General features: G+C 38.2%; 1 protein-coding gene across 1 annotated transcript in view; it reads right to left on the reverse strand.

Annotated features, from left to right (window-relative positions):
• The window catches only part of DNAH7 (dynein axonemal heavy chain 7), a 385,917-nt gene that overhangs the window by 151,214 nt on the left and 214,796 nt on the right, over nucleotides 1–19,907 (reverse strand). The window contains exons 41-44 of the mRNA XM_062189419.1: nucleotides 13,586–14,458; nucleotides 11,286–11,515; nucleotides 7,573–7,903; nucleotides 3,683–4,029 (exon numbers count right to left, since the gene is read on the reverse strand). Coding sequence (XP_062045403.1) covers nucleotides 3,683–4,029; nucleotides 7,573–7,903; nucleotides 11,286–11,515; nucleotides 13,586–14,458 — 1,781 coding nt within the window. The remainder of the gene's footprint in view (nucleotides 1–3,682; nucleotides 4,030–7,572; nucleotides 7,904–11,285; nucleotides 11,516–13,585; nucleotides 14,459–19,907) is intronic.

Here is a 19,907-nt window from a genome sequence, read left to right on the forward strand (position 1 = left end):
GTGAATTCTGGTGACTTTTCAAAAGGAGAATAGGATATTCATGTAGAATATATAATGTGAGAAGAAAGTACCTTAATTGGCTCGAGTTTAATTCTGATGAGGAAAAAGTATTTTAACTTTGCCATTTTATTTTTTATAAAAATTCTGAACAGTACCCCCAAGCAAAACAGTTATAATAAAATATGTATGCAAGGGGCCAGCATTTTTTTAAAAAAAGATTTATTTGCTTATTTGAAGGGGAGAGAAAGAGAGAGAGATCTTCCATCCACTGGCTCACTCCCCAAATGGCCGCAATGGTAGTTAAGCTTGTCTGGGGGCCAGGAGCTTCTTCCAGATCTCCCACGTGTGTGCCAGGGCCCAAGCAACTGGAACATCCTCTGTCGCTTTACCAGGTGCAGTGAACAGCCGGGACTTGAATTTGAACTAGCAACCATGTGGGCTGGTGCTGTGGCACAGCCAGTTAAGCCCCAGACTCTGATGCCGGCATCCCATATGGGCAACAATTTGTGTCCTGGCTGCTGCACTTCTGGCCCAGTTCCCTGCTAATGGCCTGGGAAAGCAGTGGAAGATGGCCCAAATTCTTGGGCCCTTGCCAGCCACATGGGGTCCCTGATGAGGTTCCTGGCTTCTACTTGGCCTAACCCTGGCCTTCACGGTCATTTGGGCAGTGAACTAGCAGAGGGAAGACCTGTCTCTGTCTTTCTGTCTCTCTCTCTCTAACTCTTTCAAATGAATAAATAAATCTTAATTATTATTAATTATTCTGACACAAATAGGATGTATAGCCACAGGGAAAGGCATTTATTTTAAGGAACTGGCTCAAGTAATTATGGGGGCCAGAAATCAAAATCTACAGGGTCAATCAGCAGGTTTGAAAGGTAGGGAAAGGCTAATGTCCAACTCAAGTTAAAAGGCTATCTACTATTAGAATGCCCTCCTGGTTTTGGGGGAGGGGTCTTTTGTACTTTTCAGGCTTTCAATTGATTAGATGAAATCCACCTGCATTATGAAGGACAATCTGCTTTCTCAATTAAATGTTAACATTACCAAAAAACCCACACACAGAAGGGTCCAAAATTAATTTTTTTTATGATTTATTTATTTATTTGAAAATCAGAGTTACACAGAGAGGTAGACACACACTCACACACACACAGAGAGAGAGAGAGAGAGAGAGGAGTGAGAGAGAGAGAGAGAGAGAATCATCCATCCATTGGTTCATTCCCCAGATGGCTGCAACACCCATGGCTGGGCCAGGCCAAAGCCAGCACCCAGGAGCTTCTTCCAGGTCTCCCATATGGGTATAATGGCCCAAGCACTTGGGCCATTTTGTGCTGCTTTCCCAGGCTGTTAGGAGGGAGCAGGATTAGAAGTGGAGTGGCCAGGACTCGAACCTGTACCCATATGGGATACCGGCACTGCAGACGGCAGCGTAACTTCTCTAGGCCATGATGCTAGCCTCTAGAATAATTTTTAATCAAATATCTGGGTGTTGTGGCCCATCTAACCTGAAACCTAAGATTAATCAACACATGGGATGATGAAAAAACTTGGAAGTTAATAAGTATAGGTCATACAACATTATGAATGCACCAAACACAACTGAATTATGGTTACTGGCGCCATAAACTAGAGTGTCAATTTGTTGGGTCAACAACAGGAGCCACTGTGCAGTTGCTCCTCATGTGGGATCTCTGTCCTTAATGTGCTGTACATTGTGACTTAATGCTATAACTAGTACTCAAACAGTATGTTTCACTTTGTGTTTCTATGTGGGTGCAAACTGTTGAAATCTTTATACTAAATTGATCTTCTGTATAGAAAGAGAATTGAAAATGAATCTTGATGCAAATGGAAGGGGAGAGGGAGCGGGAGAGGGGAGGGTTGCAGGTGGGAGGGAAGTTATGGGAGGGGGAAGCCATTGTAATCCATAAGCTGTACACTGGAAATTTATATTCATTAAATAAAAGTTAAAAAAAAAGAAAGTTAAAAAAAATGTAGATTGTGTGAATTTCATCTTAAACAAAATAAAGATTTTACTTTTATATAAAAATACATATTCAGTAATAAAAGGGATTATATAGGGAAAATGGATCTAAATACTCCTCTTGGTATCTGGAAAATGGGATCAGTCATGTTGTGTTTCCAACTAAATGATCAAACATTAAATTTTTTCATTAACCTAGTATATCACAATCTGAAACCTGCATAGCATTAATATAAATGCATAATCATTCAAATTGGGTATGAATTTGAAGGATCCCCTGAGGAGTTGCTTTCAGAACTTCTATTCTGTTTTGAGCATGATATAAATGGTTCTTATACAGTCATCAAAAATGGCTTCTCTTGGAGCCAGAGTTGTGGCAAAATGGGTAAAGCCACTGCCTATGGCACTGGCATCCCATATGGGCACCAGTTCAAGTCCGGGCTGCTCCACTTCCAACCCTTCTCCCTGCTAATGGCCCGGGAAAATAGCAGAAGATGGTCCAGGGTGTTTGAAACCCTGCCACCCACATGGGCGACCTGGATGAAACTCCTAGCTCCTGGCTTTGTATCGACCCAGTTCCAGCCATTGTTTGGAGAGTGAACCAGTAGGTAGAAGATTTGTCTGTCTGTCTGTCTTGTCTCTCTGTAATTCTGCCTTTCAAATAAATATTTTTTTTTTTAAAAAAGGCTCCTCATCTCACAAGAATATATACTATGCCAATAGTTTTCAGGGCATAGTCTGAGGACCCCTTGTGAATTCTGAAGACCTCTGCCATCTTTGGGAAGTTTACGATGCTCTCCCTTGTCCAACCAAGCATCTCTAGGAGGCTAAATTTTCTTTACACACTTTGATCAAAGCAACATATTGCAACAGACTGAGTGAAGAAACAAATTGGGGAGTCCAGCTGTCTCACATTAAAGACACTTGAAAAAATATAATAAAACACCACTCTTCTCACAAATGCTCTCCTTTTTCTTTGGGAAAAAATGTTGATTTCTTTTAAAAATGTTATTTTTATTAACATGATGTTTTAATTGATATTTTAAATGAACTAATAAGTTTTTTTTTTTTTTTGACAGGCAGAGTGGACAGTGAGAGAGAGACAGAGAGAAAGGTCTTCCTTTTGCCGTTGGTTCACCCTCCAATGGCCGCCGCGGTAGCGCGCTGCGTCCGGCGCACTGCGCTGATCCGATGGCAGGAGCCAGGTGCTTCTCCTGGTCTCCCATGGGGTGCAGGGCCCAAGTACTTGGGACATCCTCCACTGCACTCCCTGGCCACAGCAGAGAGCTGGCCTGGAAGAGGGGCAACCGGGACAGGATCGGTGCCCCGACCGGGACTAGAACCCGGTGTGCCGGCGCCGCAAGGTGGAGGATTAGCCTAGTGAGCCGCGGCGCCGGCCTGAACTAATAAGTTTTAAAATTTTCCCTATAATATTTTTAACATGGTAAGTGAATGCACTGTATGTCTTCAATAATTTTTAAATGTATAAAGGACTGCTGAGTCTCAAAATTCAAGAACCACTGTATTACACTATTTGATTAATATAATTCTGCTTCTAATGAACACGCAAGCATAAGTAGATTCGTACATTCTTTTTCAAGAAGGCTTTCATGTAGCTTCTAAGTTTAACATTGTTTAAATGAACAAATATAAAAACAAGGCATGCTAATTAGCTTTCTTTTGATCAGGACTTACTTATCATATGAATCCATTGCTATGACCCATTTGCACAGACCTTCAGCAGCTGTAGAAGCATTCCTGATTTTTTCTGGAACAAAATCTGGATTTGGAATATAATTTTTCCTTATGATATTCATGTAAGCTGCAGGAATATTGTCCTTGTCATATTCATGAAGTGACTGTAGAAACCTAATGTCACCAAGAAGTCTCTTAGCTGGGCCCCAGAAATCCTCGATTTTTTTCCCTGAACCTGTTGGGTCAGGGATTTTGTCAGCTTTGATGCCTTTCAAGATGCATATGGCTTCCATAACAAGCTTGACACCAGCAGGAGGGCTCTTCATAGATTTTACCACTGTAATATCCTTGAAATAACAACATGGAATTATTTTTAAAAGAAATGTTTGTTTATAAATTAATTATACCTGGTTCCTGTTTTCAAACTAAGCCTGAAAATACAGAAACCTACTTTGTGCACTGAGTAGAAATGATGGCAACAACAGAACTGTCACAAAATGCTGAGGAGTTTGTCTTAATGGAAAGTCAAAAAGGAACAGCTGGAAGATACCCTATAAAAGAAACTTAGGACATGAAATCGACTTCAAAAACACACGAAGAGAGATTTGAGTGTCAGAAAGTAAAATTTTTTAGCTTCTTAAAATCTGTAAAAATACTACATATATGTTGCAAAAATTAGAAAATACAGAGAAATCATAGTAGGCTTATATTTAATAGTATATAGTATAAAGTATAGATGTATGTATATACTACATATAGTAGGATTATACAGAGAAACTATATAGTAGGATTATAAATAGTCTCCTATAATCCTACTAAATATAGTTCTATAAATACTTTAGCTTATTTTTTATATCTTTCTTCTATTTGCATATGCTACAAAGTAGTGAATATGCCATAGTATAACTAATGGAATCATAGCATATATAACACATATGCTATTTTTTTTAGATTTCTTTATTTATTTGAAAGTCAGAGTTACAGAGAGAGAGAAGGAGAGGCAGAGAGAGAGAGAGAGAAAGAAAGGTCTTCCATTCACTGGTTCACTCCCTAATTGATTGCAACTGCCAGAGCTGCGCCAGTCCGTAGCCAGGAGCCAGGAGCTTCTTCCGAGTCTCCCACATTGGGGCAGGGGCCCAAGGACTTGGGCCATCTTCCGCTGCTTTCCCAGGCCATAGCAGAGAGCAGGATGGAAAGTGGAGCAGCTGGGACTCGAACTGGTGCCCATATGGGATACTGGCACTGCAGGTGGTGGCTTTATCTGCTACACCACACTGCCGGCCCCACATATAGTATTTTTTTAAAAAAGATTTATTTATTTACTTGAAAATCAGAATTAGAGAGAGAGAGAGATAAAGATCTTTCATCTACTGGTTTACTCCCCAAATGGCTGCAACAGCTGTGACTAAGCCAGGTCAAAGCCAGGAGACAGGAGCTTCTTCCAGATCTCCCAGGTAGTTGCAGGGGCCCAAGCACTTGGGCTATCTTGTGCTGCATTCCAGGCCATTAGCCAGGAGCTAGATCTGAAGTGGAGCAGCCAGGACTTGAGCCCATGCCCATAATGAATGCTAGCATCGCAGGCAGCAGCTTAACCTGCTAAGCCACAACACTGACCCACGTACATGATATTTTAAAAGTTCTCTGTTCCAATATCAATATACATAGTGGACATTCTTCCATTCTAGTAAAAATTTATATCACCATATTTTTAAACAGAGGGATGTGAACAATTTCTTTATTTTTTTTAATTTGTGTTTATTTGAGAGACAGAGAGTTCCCACTTGTCTATTCACTCACCAAATGGCCACAATGACTGAGGCTGGGCAGGCCAAAGTTGAGAGCAGGGGACTCAATCCTAGTCTCCCTTATGGGTGTCAAGGACCCAACTTCTTTAGCCATCATCTCTCAGGGTACACATCAGATGGATGAGGAAATAGGGAGTGGAGCTAGCACTCAAACTCAGGCACTCCAGTATGGAAGGCAGGCATCCCAACCAGTATATTTAACTAGTAGGTCAAACACCTGCTCCTTTAACATAATTTGTAATGGCTACGTAGCATTCAAGGTATGGATATGCATAATTCTAATACTCTACCAATGCTTTTCCTCTTCCATTTTGACTTTAATATTACAAGGACATATTGAATTAAAGGCTTTATAGCTTTTGTTTTTAAAGCTTTTGACAAACCACTTTATGGAAAGAATGTAAGGGTTTCTGTTTTCCTAAATACATCCTTAGAAGATGTGGTAGGCATTTGGTGGACAAAAAAATCTATTTTAATCTGTATATCTATAAATGTGCTTGAAGCAGGATATACTTTATATATTATTGACTGTATTTCCTCTTTTGTGAATTACCTCTTTCTATAATTACCATTCTACCTTAGAGCTACCAGTTTTCTTACTTTGCAAGACCTTTTTCTTTTTTTACACAGAGGCATATTGATCCTCTGTTTGCCATGTGTCACAAACATTTTTTTTCTCAAGTTTTTCTAAAATTCTGTTCATAGTGTCTATGTTAAACAAAATGTGTTGATCTTTAGGTATTAAAATCCATTATGGGCTTGCGCCATGGCCTACTAGGCTAATCCTCCACCTGTGGCGCTGGCACTCCGGGTTCTAGTGCCAGTTGGGGTGCCGGATTCTGTCCCGGTTGCTCCTCTTCCAGTCCAGCTCTCTGCTGTGGCCCGGGAGGGCAGTGGAGGATGGCTCAAGTGCTTGGGCCCTGCACCCGCATGGGAGACCAGGAGGAAGTACCTGGCTCCTGGCTTCGGATCAGCGCAGCGTGCCGGCTGTAGCAGCCATTAGGGGAGTGAACCAATGGAAGGAAGACCTTTCTCTCTGTCTCTCTCTCACTGTTTATAACTCTCTCTCTGTCTCTCTCTCTCACTGTCTAACTCTGCCTGGCAAAAAACAAAACAAAAAACAAACAAAAAAGAAAACTCCATTATGTAAAAATGCTTATCATTTATGGAAAATGCAAGACTATCCAGAATATGTCTACAAGGATTTTTCCATGGGAAAAAATATGCATGGACTTCCAAATTTTTTGCACCAAGACAAGCTTCTCTTTGGATTCCATTTTCTACAAACTTTCTGAAGGCTCCTTACTTTATAAACAGGTATGCTAAATGGTTTTTAACCCCACAATATCTCTCATGCCTAGCAAATCCTAAGGGCTACTCCATTCTACAATTATAAACATCTGACCAAACACTTCCTACTCTTTCATAATAATATATCTATGTATATTAAATTTCAACTTGAAACCTATTTAGAATAAGGTGCAAAGACAGGATCACACATCCTTCTCTATCACCCTACTCAGGAGGTTGCGTAGTCAAGATTGACAGAGTATTTATTTTTATAAATCCAGCTTTATCTTTCTAAATTCAAAAGTCCCCTTTCACATCTCAATTTTAATGACACATTTCACCAAATCTGACCACTTGTATAAAATAAATCATTTAAAACACATTATTATTGTATGCTTCATAAAAAAAAAAATCACTGTTCAACACTGACACAGTCACATCTACTATAAAGCTTAACCGAATTACAAAAAATGACTAAATGTGAAAAATGTGTACTTTAAAATAAAATTAACTGTTTAGGTCTCATGCCACCGTTATAATGGCAAAGTTCTTCAAATAAGTGTCATTTTACTATTGTATGTTCTAATGTCTAGTGGCTTTTTTCCTTACCAAAATTGTTCATCATACACATACATTTTATTTTTCAGGGGAGTTAGAGATCTTTCAAAATGTTTTCAATTTCATTACATGTAAACACTAACATGAAAAGACAGACTAGATTGTAGCACACAATGCTAACTACTTTCTTTAACTGTGATTATTTATTTCCTAGAAAGTGCTTGGCTAAGCTCTTACCTGTGCAGTAAGAGTATCAAGTGCAGTTAACGCCGACTCCAGTATTGGCAAGGCCTCTGCCAGGTCAGCGTCACATTCATCTTTGATGGCTTTGGCAGCCATGGCTTGCTCGTTTGCAATTGTTTCATCAGCTTTCACAATTTTTTCAGTTTTAGCAACCTCTACAGACTCCTTTTCAATCATTACCATCATTTCATCAACTTCTTTGCTAGCAACTTTTAATTGAGGATGCAGTGCCCCCAGTTCAGTTTGCATTGTGGCTACTTGAGATGCAGCAGAATCCAGTTTATCCAAACCCACTTCATATCTCTTTTTCATTTTCATTACTTCACTGAAAGCAAATAGGTAAAACAAGGTTAGTTCTGAGGACCTGAATCCTGTATCAAGCAAAAAGCTGAGTATTGTTGACCTTTTCAGATTTTGTTCAAGGTATAACTAAAGGAGTGATCTAAGTGATTTCCATAATATTAACAATTTGTAAAAATATGAACCCTAGAACACTGAATTATGCACACTTAAGAACAGGTAGTGTGTCTTACTTGTTTTTGTATTTTCAGTATCAGATAATATCTAGATGAATAATATGAATTCCAAAGAGTAAGTTGCTAGACATAAGGAAAGGAGCCTCCTTTATCAAAATGAATGCCACACTTCTAAAATTAGTACTTGGCTAAGTTGATTCCAACAACACAAATGTTCCTTAAATCCTTTTATGATCAATTTTTAAAGTTTATTTATTTATAAAGGAGAAAGAAAAAAAGAGAGATTTTCCAGTCATTGGTGTACTACGCAAATACGCAAAACAGCTTGGGCTGGTGTCAGGCTGAAGCCAGGAGCCTGGAACTCAGCTGGGGTCTCCCATGTAGGTGGTAGATACTGAAATACTTGGGCCATCATGTGCTGCCTCCAATGGCATGCATCAGCAAGAAGCTGGATCAGAAGCAGAGGCAGGACCAGATCCCAGGCACTCTGATTCTGTGATGTAGATATCCCAAGTAGTGGCTTTATCTGCTGTGCCATCACACCTGCCCCATCATCACTTATTTTAAACACAATTTCAGTGCCCCAAATATCTTATTTTGAATGTTTTCAAAAGTTAAAAATGCTTTTAAGATGTATTAGCCGCTTTAAAGTAAGACTTTTTCATTAAGGGTAAAAGGACAAATAATATAAATTATAAAGCTCAATACTTTTTGGTTGCAAAGTAATTATAAAGTAAATTGATCAGAAAAATGTAATATTTTAATGTACTTTAAAATTTAATATCGTAATGTACTTTCAAATTTTTATCTGCATTCATATGTATCCTCTCCATAGAGAAAAAATACTTCATAATTTGTTTTGTTTAAAAATACTTGCTATCTCATACTGTTTCAAAGTAAAAAAAAAGGTGACATAATTTAGAAATCCTCTTCAAAAAATAGGCTGTGGTAGGAAACTGGTTCAATCTAGAAAAGGAAATTATGAGGCTACTGACAGCTGTGTCACAAAAACAAATCAAAAAACACACTTAGAAGTGAGGGCATGCCACATTTTGTCACATGTTGAATTCCCTCTAGGCGAGCCAAATACCCGACAGCAATGGGAACTGAGAGGACTAGGCATACAATACCGTTTTCTCTGCGAGTTTGGCTTCAGTCAAAACCTTGTGCAGCAAGCACAGGAAAGGTCTCATACCTGCCAGCATGAGCCAGCTTCAGTATTGTGGCTCATCCCGTGTGACTCTTTGTTAGTTTAACCACTGATTGCCTGGCAGGTGACCTGATAACTTGCTGCCAAGTTACAGTACTATCTGCCTATTAAGAGATCTGAGGCTTTAGCAAGGGAAAAGTAATCATAGGGCAGGAATTTTAGTTCAGGTAAAGGAGAATTTTTTAAAAAATTATTTATAAGGAAATTTGTAAGAAAAAATTGAAAGAGGAAAATTTGAAATATGAGAATATTTGAAAAAGCCAAGAAAACAGTGACTCTTTTCATCTTCCTGTAAGTTTGTATCTCATTATTTTAAGCTTTTTTTCCTTTAGGATGTTCTTAAACATTGTGAGAGCACAAAGCCTAGCCTATGACTGATACACAAAATTTAATCAGACTCTCCAAAGAAAGATTCCATTATATTAAAGGTCATAAGATCTACTTGAAAAGACAATTATCTTGAGAGCCAAAGAAATAATAAAATCCAGGCCAATCATGTACCAGTCTTGGGTGGGAATTGAAGATTTCACTAGGTTTATGGAGAAAATACTAATGGCATGATTCAAACATAGGGGTGCAGGTTACAGTGAACAGGTCAGTCCAGCTCGGGAGGACAGAGCAGCAGTCACTATAAAAAGAGCAATGTCCATGGGTAGCATGTCAGCTGGTATGAGCAAAGGTACTTCAAAATACTTGACACAGTGAGCTAGTCACAGGAAGATTTCTAATTCACTATATCACCATATATTATTAGTAATATATCAAGAAAAATAAAAGAATTTTTTTTTTCCGAAAGGCAGAGTGATAGAGAGAAGAAGAGACAGCAAGAGAAAGATGTTCCATCTGCTGGGTTCACTCCCCAAATAGCCACAATGGCCAGGGCTTGTTCAGGCCGAAGCCAGGAGCCCAAGTCCATCTGGGCCCAAATACTTGGGTCATCTTACACTGTCGTCCCAAGTGCATTTTCTAGGAGCTGGCCAGAAGCAAAGCAGCTGGAACTTGAAACACTGCTCTGATATGGAATGCCTGTGTTTCAGGCAAAGGATTAACCCACTACACCACAACACTGGCCCCACTTAAAAGAATTTAGTCTGTTAGATTAAGGATTGCACTTGAACTTTAAATATAAATCATTTAATTGAGCACTAGATTTAGATTTGTGTTTTTAAGTAAAAATTTCACAATTTTATAGATAATATTCAAACAGTTAAAGGAACTTAAGGCTGATAAATTTGTAATTCTGAATTACATACATATATAACTAAGTTTATATATTTGTTTATAAATATAAACATATTAAAATTATAAATGCAATATTAAAAATTTTGTTTAAACACCTTTTGAATGTGACTAAGCATAACTGAAGACCTAACTTTAAAGGGGACTACTAACATTTTCTAAACTTCTAACTTTTTTATATTTTATAATACAAATATATACTGGGTTTTAATTTTTAGAAACACAGAAAATTCTTAATAAACTTTTATGCATGTTAAAGTCATCCACAAGAACATCATAGAAACTCACACTGACACATTCTACAGTACATTATTTTATTATTTATATGGATACTTTCAAATGAGTTTCTTGGAGGAGGAAAGTTGGCTATGCATACTAAATGGCTATCTCAGGGGTCTCAACTTTCAAATATCTGAAAGAGGGCTTCTCTGTCATGTATCTATCATCTAATTACTCTCCAAAAAAGAAACGACTCTCTAGTGGTGTTTATTTAATATCATTGTTCAATTACCCTGAAATTTTACCATAGTTCTGAACAGTATACCTGTGCTCTTTCAACAAATATGATTACGGATTTACCATGTAGAAGTCAATGCATCTATGTGATAGAATAAGGCCCACTCCCTGGCCTCAAAATGTTTATGGATTAAATCATTTAAAGATTTAACAAAGCTCAGAGTATATGAAAAAACTCTCTATTCCAACATTGCTGTCATTTTTGTATACACAAATATTTTTTAAGCCATCACTGCTAACTTAGAAATGTAAAGCTTCATTTTTACCTTCTTTTCTTTTCTAACAACAATTTGAAGGTAGAGATTAATTCGAGATAAGAGGTAGGAGTCACATAATTGTATCTCTGGAGTTCAACGTAGAAGGTTGTTGATAAATTGATAGTAGATGTGTGGAAGCTTTTACACATGTCGATACAGCCATCTCGTATTCCCTCTGACATTTCAATTTCTTCCAAGAATCGTGAGGCAACTGCCTGCAGTGCATCTTCAGGCCATGACTAAATTTAAGATAAATGCTTTAGCACTTTGTCAAAGTTATTAATATGACTCTGTTGCTACCGAAGCCTTTTGAAATTTATGGATGTTGGAGATGGAGAGGAACAGGATAAGGGATGGGGTGGGAGAAACATTTTTCATGAGCAGCTTTCCTCAACTGCTTGCATTCTTAGAGTGTTAACTCTTTCTGGCTTATTCTGGGGTTAGAGAAATTCTTCATGAGTATTGCACAGGCAAGAAAGGGGAGAGGAACCTAACATGAAATATCTATTTCTGTGTGCATTTTATTAGTATCAATTTTTAATCCTAGTACCCTTTCCTTCCAAACTCCAGAATCACATAAATAACTACCTCCTTGATTTCTCTTGGATAGCTTACAGGCATCTCAAACTCAACAAGCCCAAAACATGATTCCTATGTCTCTTATCACAGGTGCAGTCTTGCCCAACCAAATTAACATCATCACCATTCATCCAGGTGCCTGAGCCAAAATGTAAGACACATCCTTGATCCCTCTGCATTTCCTCAACCCACGTCCATCCCACAAGCAATCCATGTTGCCATCACTATGACTTTCCCTTCTTTTCGTATATACCTCAGCTATCCCCACTGAAGTCTCTGTCATCATCTTCCTGGAATTTTCCAATATTACATTAATTGCTTTCATTCTCTATACGGTTGTAAGAGTGACCTTTTCAAAATGTGAGCCAGCTCATATCACACTCTTCAACATATGCTTTGTGAAATTTCCCAATATACTTAAAATAAAATTCAAACCAACTTGCAAATGTCTAACTGATTTGGCCTTTCTCATCTTTCTGACCTTAATTTTATCACTTCACCCTCAGTTACTTTCCTCATGTCATCTTGACTTTCTCTCACCCCTCTCATTCCTTCCATCCAGCCCCTTGCCTTCACAAGTTGATACTCTGCCCATGTCTTCTCAGGACTGGTACATTATGTCTTTCAAGGCTTTTCTTAAAGGTCACCTACTCAAGAAGCCTTCTGTATGCTACCCTACGTGATGGAATTTTTTTTCCTTTTCTAATTTGTCTCTAAAAAGTAAGCTCAAGGAAAGAAGAGGCCTTATCTGTTTCATTTACTTCTTTACCTCCAGCTTTAAGAGTAAGATCTGCTACAAAGCCCCAGAAGATTCAATAAATATGGTTTGCATGAAATAATTAATTTTACCAGGAACTGGTGGTACAGAGTGGCTATATACATTTTCCAAAGTCATAAATGTCTATGTGTAAGATTCTACTCACAGGATAGACTCCAGTTATGACCTACAGTTTTCCTACTACACACATGGAGAGCATATTATGATACACTGTGAAAGTCAGAAGGGAGAATTAACTCACTTTTCAAACTGAGCTACTCTCACTTTACTACCTCTTCTCCCTCCCCTACCATCATCCCTTCTCTACCTTTGTTCATTCAGCTCTGGGCTTCCTAACATTGAAGTTTACCACAAAAAACAACATTCTGACTTCCTTTCCTTTGACTTCTGCTGGGTTTGGCTAATAGAGAGGTTACAGAGTGGAAGTAGAGATAGGTGGAGGTATTTATATCCTCCCTGACGTCTAGCTGTAGCTGAGTTCTAGGTTTCTGGTTTCTGTTCCTGTGTTTCTGTCAAGCAGTCCTACTTCCATGATCTCAAGCTCTCTGAGCTACATTGACACTCTTTCCTCCATCTTCTCTTTTACACCCAGGTGCAGCAACAACTTCCTGCTATTGCTCCACCACTTCCTGTTGCTCCAACATTCCTTCTTGGCTCCATTGACCCTGCTTACACCTTCAAGAAAACCCTCTTCATTAAGCTTTCCTCATTGAAAGCTTCAAGTATGCCCTATGTTTTTGAGTGACACTCATTTATCCTAAAACATTTCACACCATATTGAGGTTAATGACTACATATACTCTTACTGCACACATTTAGGTTTTCACAAATACATTATGATTGATCACAAAGTTTTGCAGAACATTTTTTGTGGGGAGTCCATAAAAATAAGTCAATATTATTAAAAGATTCAATATTTTTAAAAATCTGTTTAAAATTTAGATGACAATACCTGAAACCAGTCAATGGTGCAGCAGTTAACAAGAGCAGGGAACTTTCTAAGACGAATCCGAAATGCATCTCCAATGGGACTCATGGCAAGGACCACATGCAGTTGGTTGCGACATCGATCAATAAACATGTTGAAAAGAGCTATGGGGCTTCCATCTGTCTGTTTTGTTTTATCACGCTGCCGATCTAACTGCCGCATCTTTTCACATATCTCCTGCTTCTCATCTAGTGCAAAGAGATTTGGAACCTCCCCTGCATTGAGCAGATTGTTGACATCTTCAAGAAATGACTCTCTTTTAATTTGAGTATCTGTAAACAGGAAGACACCTTGCACGTCACTTTCACCACATTTTCTTAAGATCACTTTTAAATCTTCACGCCACTCAGTAGTACCATAGCCCTTGGAGATTTCAACCTGAAAAACTGAAAAATCAGCCATGTGGGCAGCTAGTTTGGTAACAGACTGCCTTCCACTCCCTCCAACACCAACCAGGAGAGCATGACTGCGAGGCTGTTTCAGGATCCTGGAAATTCTGCTGATGTGTTCTATGGCAAATCGGAATAAGACCAAGTTCATAGTTTTTTTGCTCATATTGTTGTATTCTTCTAGGTGAGCTTCTACTATAACTCGAAGGTTATCCACATCTGCGACTTCCCTGTAGTTGGTATCCTCTCTCTTAAGATCATGGAAATCACAAAACATTAAGCTGCGTAAGTCATCTTCTTCTACTACTCCATCATTATCAAAATCCAAACTTTTAAAAAGCTCGTGAAAATTTTCTCCCATACATTTTCTCAAAGTTTCTTGAATGTAGTTGACAAGCCAACTTCTGTCGGCATTATCCAGAAGGCGGTCATAATACACTCTGAGGACCTGTCAGATAAGTTTTTCAAAAGCAGCTTTAGTCACTGACTGTTCATTTTTTCCATTTTAATTCTGTTATACAAAATATAATAGAATAAACAATATAAAAATACTCTCAGAAAATTTCTATGGGTTTTGTTAAAAGCACATCCAAATACTCAAGACCAATTCACAATAATGCTATTTTAAATACTAATTTTGAACACATGTATCTAGAATAATAAACATTTGCATTTAATTTTCAGTAAATGAAAGGTAATTTTAGATTGTAGAGAGGCAAATAGAATGAAAGCCTTGAGAAGGTGAGGCACTACTTTTGCTTGTCACTCACAGGTGGAAAACAGAGCTACACTCTGGTATCCAGGATTGCTCCCTCCCTTTAAGGATTGATAACATTTTGGAACTCACAGGCAATATTGATTTGACTTTTTAAAGCACATTTTCTAGAAGAAAAGGAAATGTCTTGGAGGAGCTGTTTTGGAAATTTGTTAATCATTTTTGTTTTAAATCATTACAGAGGGAACTCTACTGACATAAATCTCTGTTTATATACCCATGCTATAGAAATTCCAGAAATAATCCAGAAATAATCAGGTTTGCCATATAAAACAGCTGCTTCTTCAAAGTGGCATGACTGGGGACTGGGTTATGTCCTCCCCAAATTTATATGTTAAAGCCCTAACCCTTATGTCACTGTATTTGGAGATATGGCCTTTAAGTAGGTAATTAAAATAAAATGAAGTTGTAACGATAGGACCATAATCCCACAGGACTAGTGTTCTTATAAAAATAGCAAAGAATACCAAAGCATGCCCCTCTGTTCTCTTTCTCTTCCCCTGCCCTCCCCTGACCCTCACTTCCTCCAGCCTGACACACTTATAGAGGGTAGGCCAGGTGAGGACTGGGAGAGAAGGTGGTCTTCAACAAGCCAGAAAGAAAGCCCTCACTAGAAATCAGCACTGATGGCACCTTGATCTTAGACTGCTGGCCTCGAGAACGCTGAGAAAACAAATTGTTAAGCCACTCAGTCTGTTGTATTCTCATATAGAAGCCCTAAAAATTAATACACAAATGATATATGTCACATGTATGTCATCAGCAGAACTTTGAGTCCTTAACTGCTCTACCATTTTGGGTAAACCAATTAAACTCTCCAAATCAGCTTCTTTAAAATGGAAAGAGTAACACTTACCTTGCAAAATCTTACAGATTTGTGTCAAAAACCAAAATAACAACATATGTGAAAACACAATAGTATTGAAATATGTTAATTATTATTATTCCTTGGCATTAGGCTAACGGTATTCATGGTATATCATGGTTTTAGTGTTTTCACTATTGTCAAATTGATGATTTAATAACATCCTAGTAGCTGCACAGGCACATACTCCAAGCAGTTCAAAAGCTATTTCCTTATGGGAAAATGTAGTTTCCCAATGTGTGTCAATGATCACTGCCTTGGATTGAGTTCCTAAAGACCTCTGACGATATCCCCATGGGAGGACTGAACTAACTTAAGCCAGCCTTACATACTAGGATAAATGCCTAAGCATGAATCAAGTATATTATATCTGTCTGGCAGTTTATTCCAAACCTAGGACACTGTTCTCAAAGGTCTACACACCTATGTTGCAATCATTTGATGTACTTGCTAAAATGCAGATTTCAGAGCCCCGTACTGGATCTGCTGACTTAAAACTTTGATAATGGCACCTGGGAACATCTGCCTCCCTCACGTTTATTTTTTATTTTCTTTTTATAAGGAACAAAAATCATAAAGCCAAAGATATTTTTGCATTTATATACCACTGAGATCAAGATACACAACATTTCTTGTACCTTAGCAGGCTTCCTCATACTCACTCTTACTAATACCCTGCCTTCTAATCCCTATCCCTATAGACAGCCATTTTTCTATCACCACTCTTCACATTTTATAAACTGGCATGGAAAACTTTCTTATTAATCCAAATAGTTGCAAAAAATCCAATTTCTGATTTACTTATAGTGTAATTTGTGCTTTGAATTTATTTATATCAAAGTCTTGATTGCAAATTTTAAAAATTAAATTACAATTCACATACTATAAAAAAGTACTTTTAATGTATACATTCATGTTCTTTTATAACATTTGCAAAGTTGTACAACTACCACTATCTACTTTTAGAACTTTTTGCATTTTCTCCAAAAGGAACCTGGTAACCATTAGCAGCTACTTTTTACCTCTTCCTACCATCCTCTGGCAACCACAAATCTACTCATACTTCTAGTTACTATGAATTTTATTATTCTGGACATCTCATATAGATAAAATCATATGTCTGCCTTCTTTTACTTAGCATAATGTTGTTTAGGTTTATGTGTATAGAACTGAATAGGGTTATCTGAATAAAACTCCATTGTATGAATATATATTTTATCCAGTTATCAAATGTTGGATATTTGGGTTGTTTGCATTTTTTGGTTATTTTGAATAATATTGCTAGTAACATCCATGGATAAGTTTTTATGTGGCTATACATGAATTCTTTGGGTCATATATCTAAGAGTAGAATTGCTAGGTCGTGTGGCAACTATGTTTAACATTTTATTGAATGTCAAGCTAAATGCCCATCAGGGTTCCAGTTTTTCCACATTCTCATCCAAATGCTTATTGGCCACTGTGATATCTTATTTGGTGAAATATCTATTCAACTACTTTGCCTACTTTTTAGTTGGGGTGTTTTCTTATTGCTTTATTTAATAGTTCTTTATGTATTCTGGATACCAGATACTCATCAGATACAATGACTTGCAAGTATTTTCTCCTATGGATTCTCTTTTCACTTTCTTGACAATGTCCTCTGAAGCATGAATGATTCTCTATTTTTCTCAGGTTGTTTTTGCAGAATATCTATACTTAACAAGAAAACCAGGTGATATGCTCCCTAAAGTTTGAGAGTCATGTAGAAGTCAAAAGGAATTATAAACAGTAAGTTTTATGCCTTAAAAACCGTCTAGTGAAATTATATGAGGTCCTCTAGAGTGGTAACAATGTCTAGGAAGGAAAAAGATACATAATGTAGTCTCTGACACATGAGTTCCTGAAGAAAACTTTTTTGAGCAAACAGAGAAATAAAGCACAAATTAGAGTGCTCAGTTCAATCACGCCATATTTTTTGAAATGTTGACAATGATGTGCCAAATACTGTTCTCAACACTACAGATAAATCAGTGGAGGGAAAAACCTATTCTTCATGGGGCTTACATGCCATTTGAGGAATATAGACAACAAGAAATAAATAAATTACATAGTATGTTACAACTTGATAATAATGGAAAGACAGAAAAGAGAACAGGATAAGAAAGACTGGAACTGCTACGACAGTAGGGAGGTACCAGGCTCTACTAAATAGGATGGCCAATGCAGGGCAAGATTTGATGAAAGGTAGGGAGGGAGCGGGCTCAGAGGATCAGTATCTGCAGGAAGCATTCCTGGTCCCAAGGGCCTTTACTGCTGATAAGCAGTAGATAAACTGTAACAGCAGCAGACAGCTAAGGAGAAGAGGGAAGAGGTACACATATCATGTCCTACCAATCATTGCATCTTTTTTTTTTTTTATTCTGAATTCCTCTGAATGAAGTAAAGTGCAAGGCTTTGAACTAAGGACTTAAACTCATTATATGTGAGTGACCTTCAAAAGTGAAGCGGGGGCTGGCGCTGTGGCACAGTGGGTAAAGCCATCGCCTGCAGCGCCGGCATCCCATGTGGGCACCAGTTTGAGTCTAAGCTGCTCCACTTCCAATCCAGCTATCTGCTACGGCCTGGGAAAGCAGTAGAAGATGGCCCAAGTCCTTGGGCCTCACCTCCTATGTGGGAGACCTGGAGGAAGCTGCTGACTCCTGGCTTCAGATTGGTGTGGCTCCAGCTGTGGTGGCCATCTGGGAGTGAACCAGAAGTTGGAAGACCTCTCTCTCTTTGCCTCTGCCTCTCTGTAACTCTGCTTTTCAAATAAATAACTTTTTTTAAAGTGAAGGGAAATGTGTAATATGAAATAAACGATGTATAAATTTCTAAGTTTTTGTACCAAAACTGATAAATTTCATTTTCACATGATTTTTTTTCAAGTTTCCTCATGTGTGTGTATACATATATGAAGTAACCATTAAACATTATAAGTTACGGTTATAAACCTCATTGGGTATCCAAAGAACTCAGCATTCTTTATCAAAAGTTCAGTCATTTGGGAATGGCATTTTGGCACAGTTGGTTACACCACTGCCTGAGAAGCTGGCATTTCATATGAGTGCTGATTCAAGTCCTGACTGCTCTACCTTTGATCCAGCTCCTTGCTAGTGCACCTGAAAAAGCAGCAAATGATGGCCCAAGAGCTTGGAACCCTGCTACTCATGTGAGAGACCCAGAAGGAGTTCTAGGCTGTTAGCTTTGGTCTGGCCCAGCCTTGGCCATTGTGACAAAGGGAAGTGAACCAGTAGATGGATCGTCCTGCCACCCTCTCTATAACTCTGCCTTCTAAATAAATAAATAAATATTTTAAAAAGAAATTCAGTAATTTGACATCTCAAGCAGTACAGAATCTGAAAAACTTTATAATATATATGCCACAAATATACAACACATGTGAACCACTCCCATAACTGTAAGAAAACAATGACAGGAATAACCTCAAGTGACAACACATTCTATGACAAGTAAGCCTGCCTGATTTCTTTTATACATGCATTCACCAGTATTTATTGAGTGCTTCCATGTTCCATGTACTGGGGAAAGCAGTGGCTAAGTAAAACTGATGCTCTCATAAAGCTTCTGGTGGAGTAAAGATAATAGGTAGTAAGCAAGAATTTAAAAAGTGCCATGGAATGTTTAGTATTATGAAAAAGAATAAAGCAAGGTAAGGCATAAAGATCTGGTGTTGTGTAGGGATGGTCCAAGGCAGGCTTGCATGATAAGAGTCTATTTTAGCAAAGATCTTAACGAGGTAGGTAGTAAGAATTCTGGAAAATGGGAAACTGTTTTCCAAACAGAAGTTTTCTCAGGCACAAAGTGTCTGAGGTAGAGGATGCCACTGGAGCAAGATTGACCCATGACAAAATTCTGCCTTAGGCAATGTGCTCTGCTATTTTTTTATGCCCCCCACCCTTAACTGCCATGCTGTAATCCTCATGCCCAAGGTGAAGGTATAGCTTTGGGAGCTGATTAGGTCATGGGGTAGAGCCCTCATGAATGGAATTAGTATAAAGAGATCTTAGATTCTCTCATCCTATCTACCATGTGAGTGGACTTTAAGAAGTCTGTGAAGCATACCATCCCCAGGCACCACATCTGTCAGTGCCTTTAACTTGGACTTTCCAGGCTTCAGGACTGTGAGAAATAAATTGCTGCTGTTAATAAGTCATCCAATGTATTACTTTGTTAAAGCAGCCTGAGCAGACCAGAGAACACTTCCCAATGAATTCA

This window comes from Lepus europaeus, chromosome 1 (assembly GCF_033115175.1).
Source record: "Lepus europaeus isolate LE1 chromosome 1, mLepTim1.pri, whole genome shotgun sequence".
Classification (NCBI taxonomy): domain Eukaryota; kingdom Metazoa; phylum Chordata; class Mammalia; order Lagomorpha; family Leporidae; genus Lepus; species Lepus europaeus.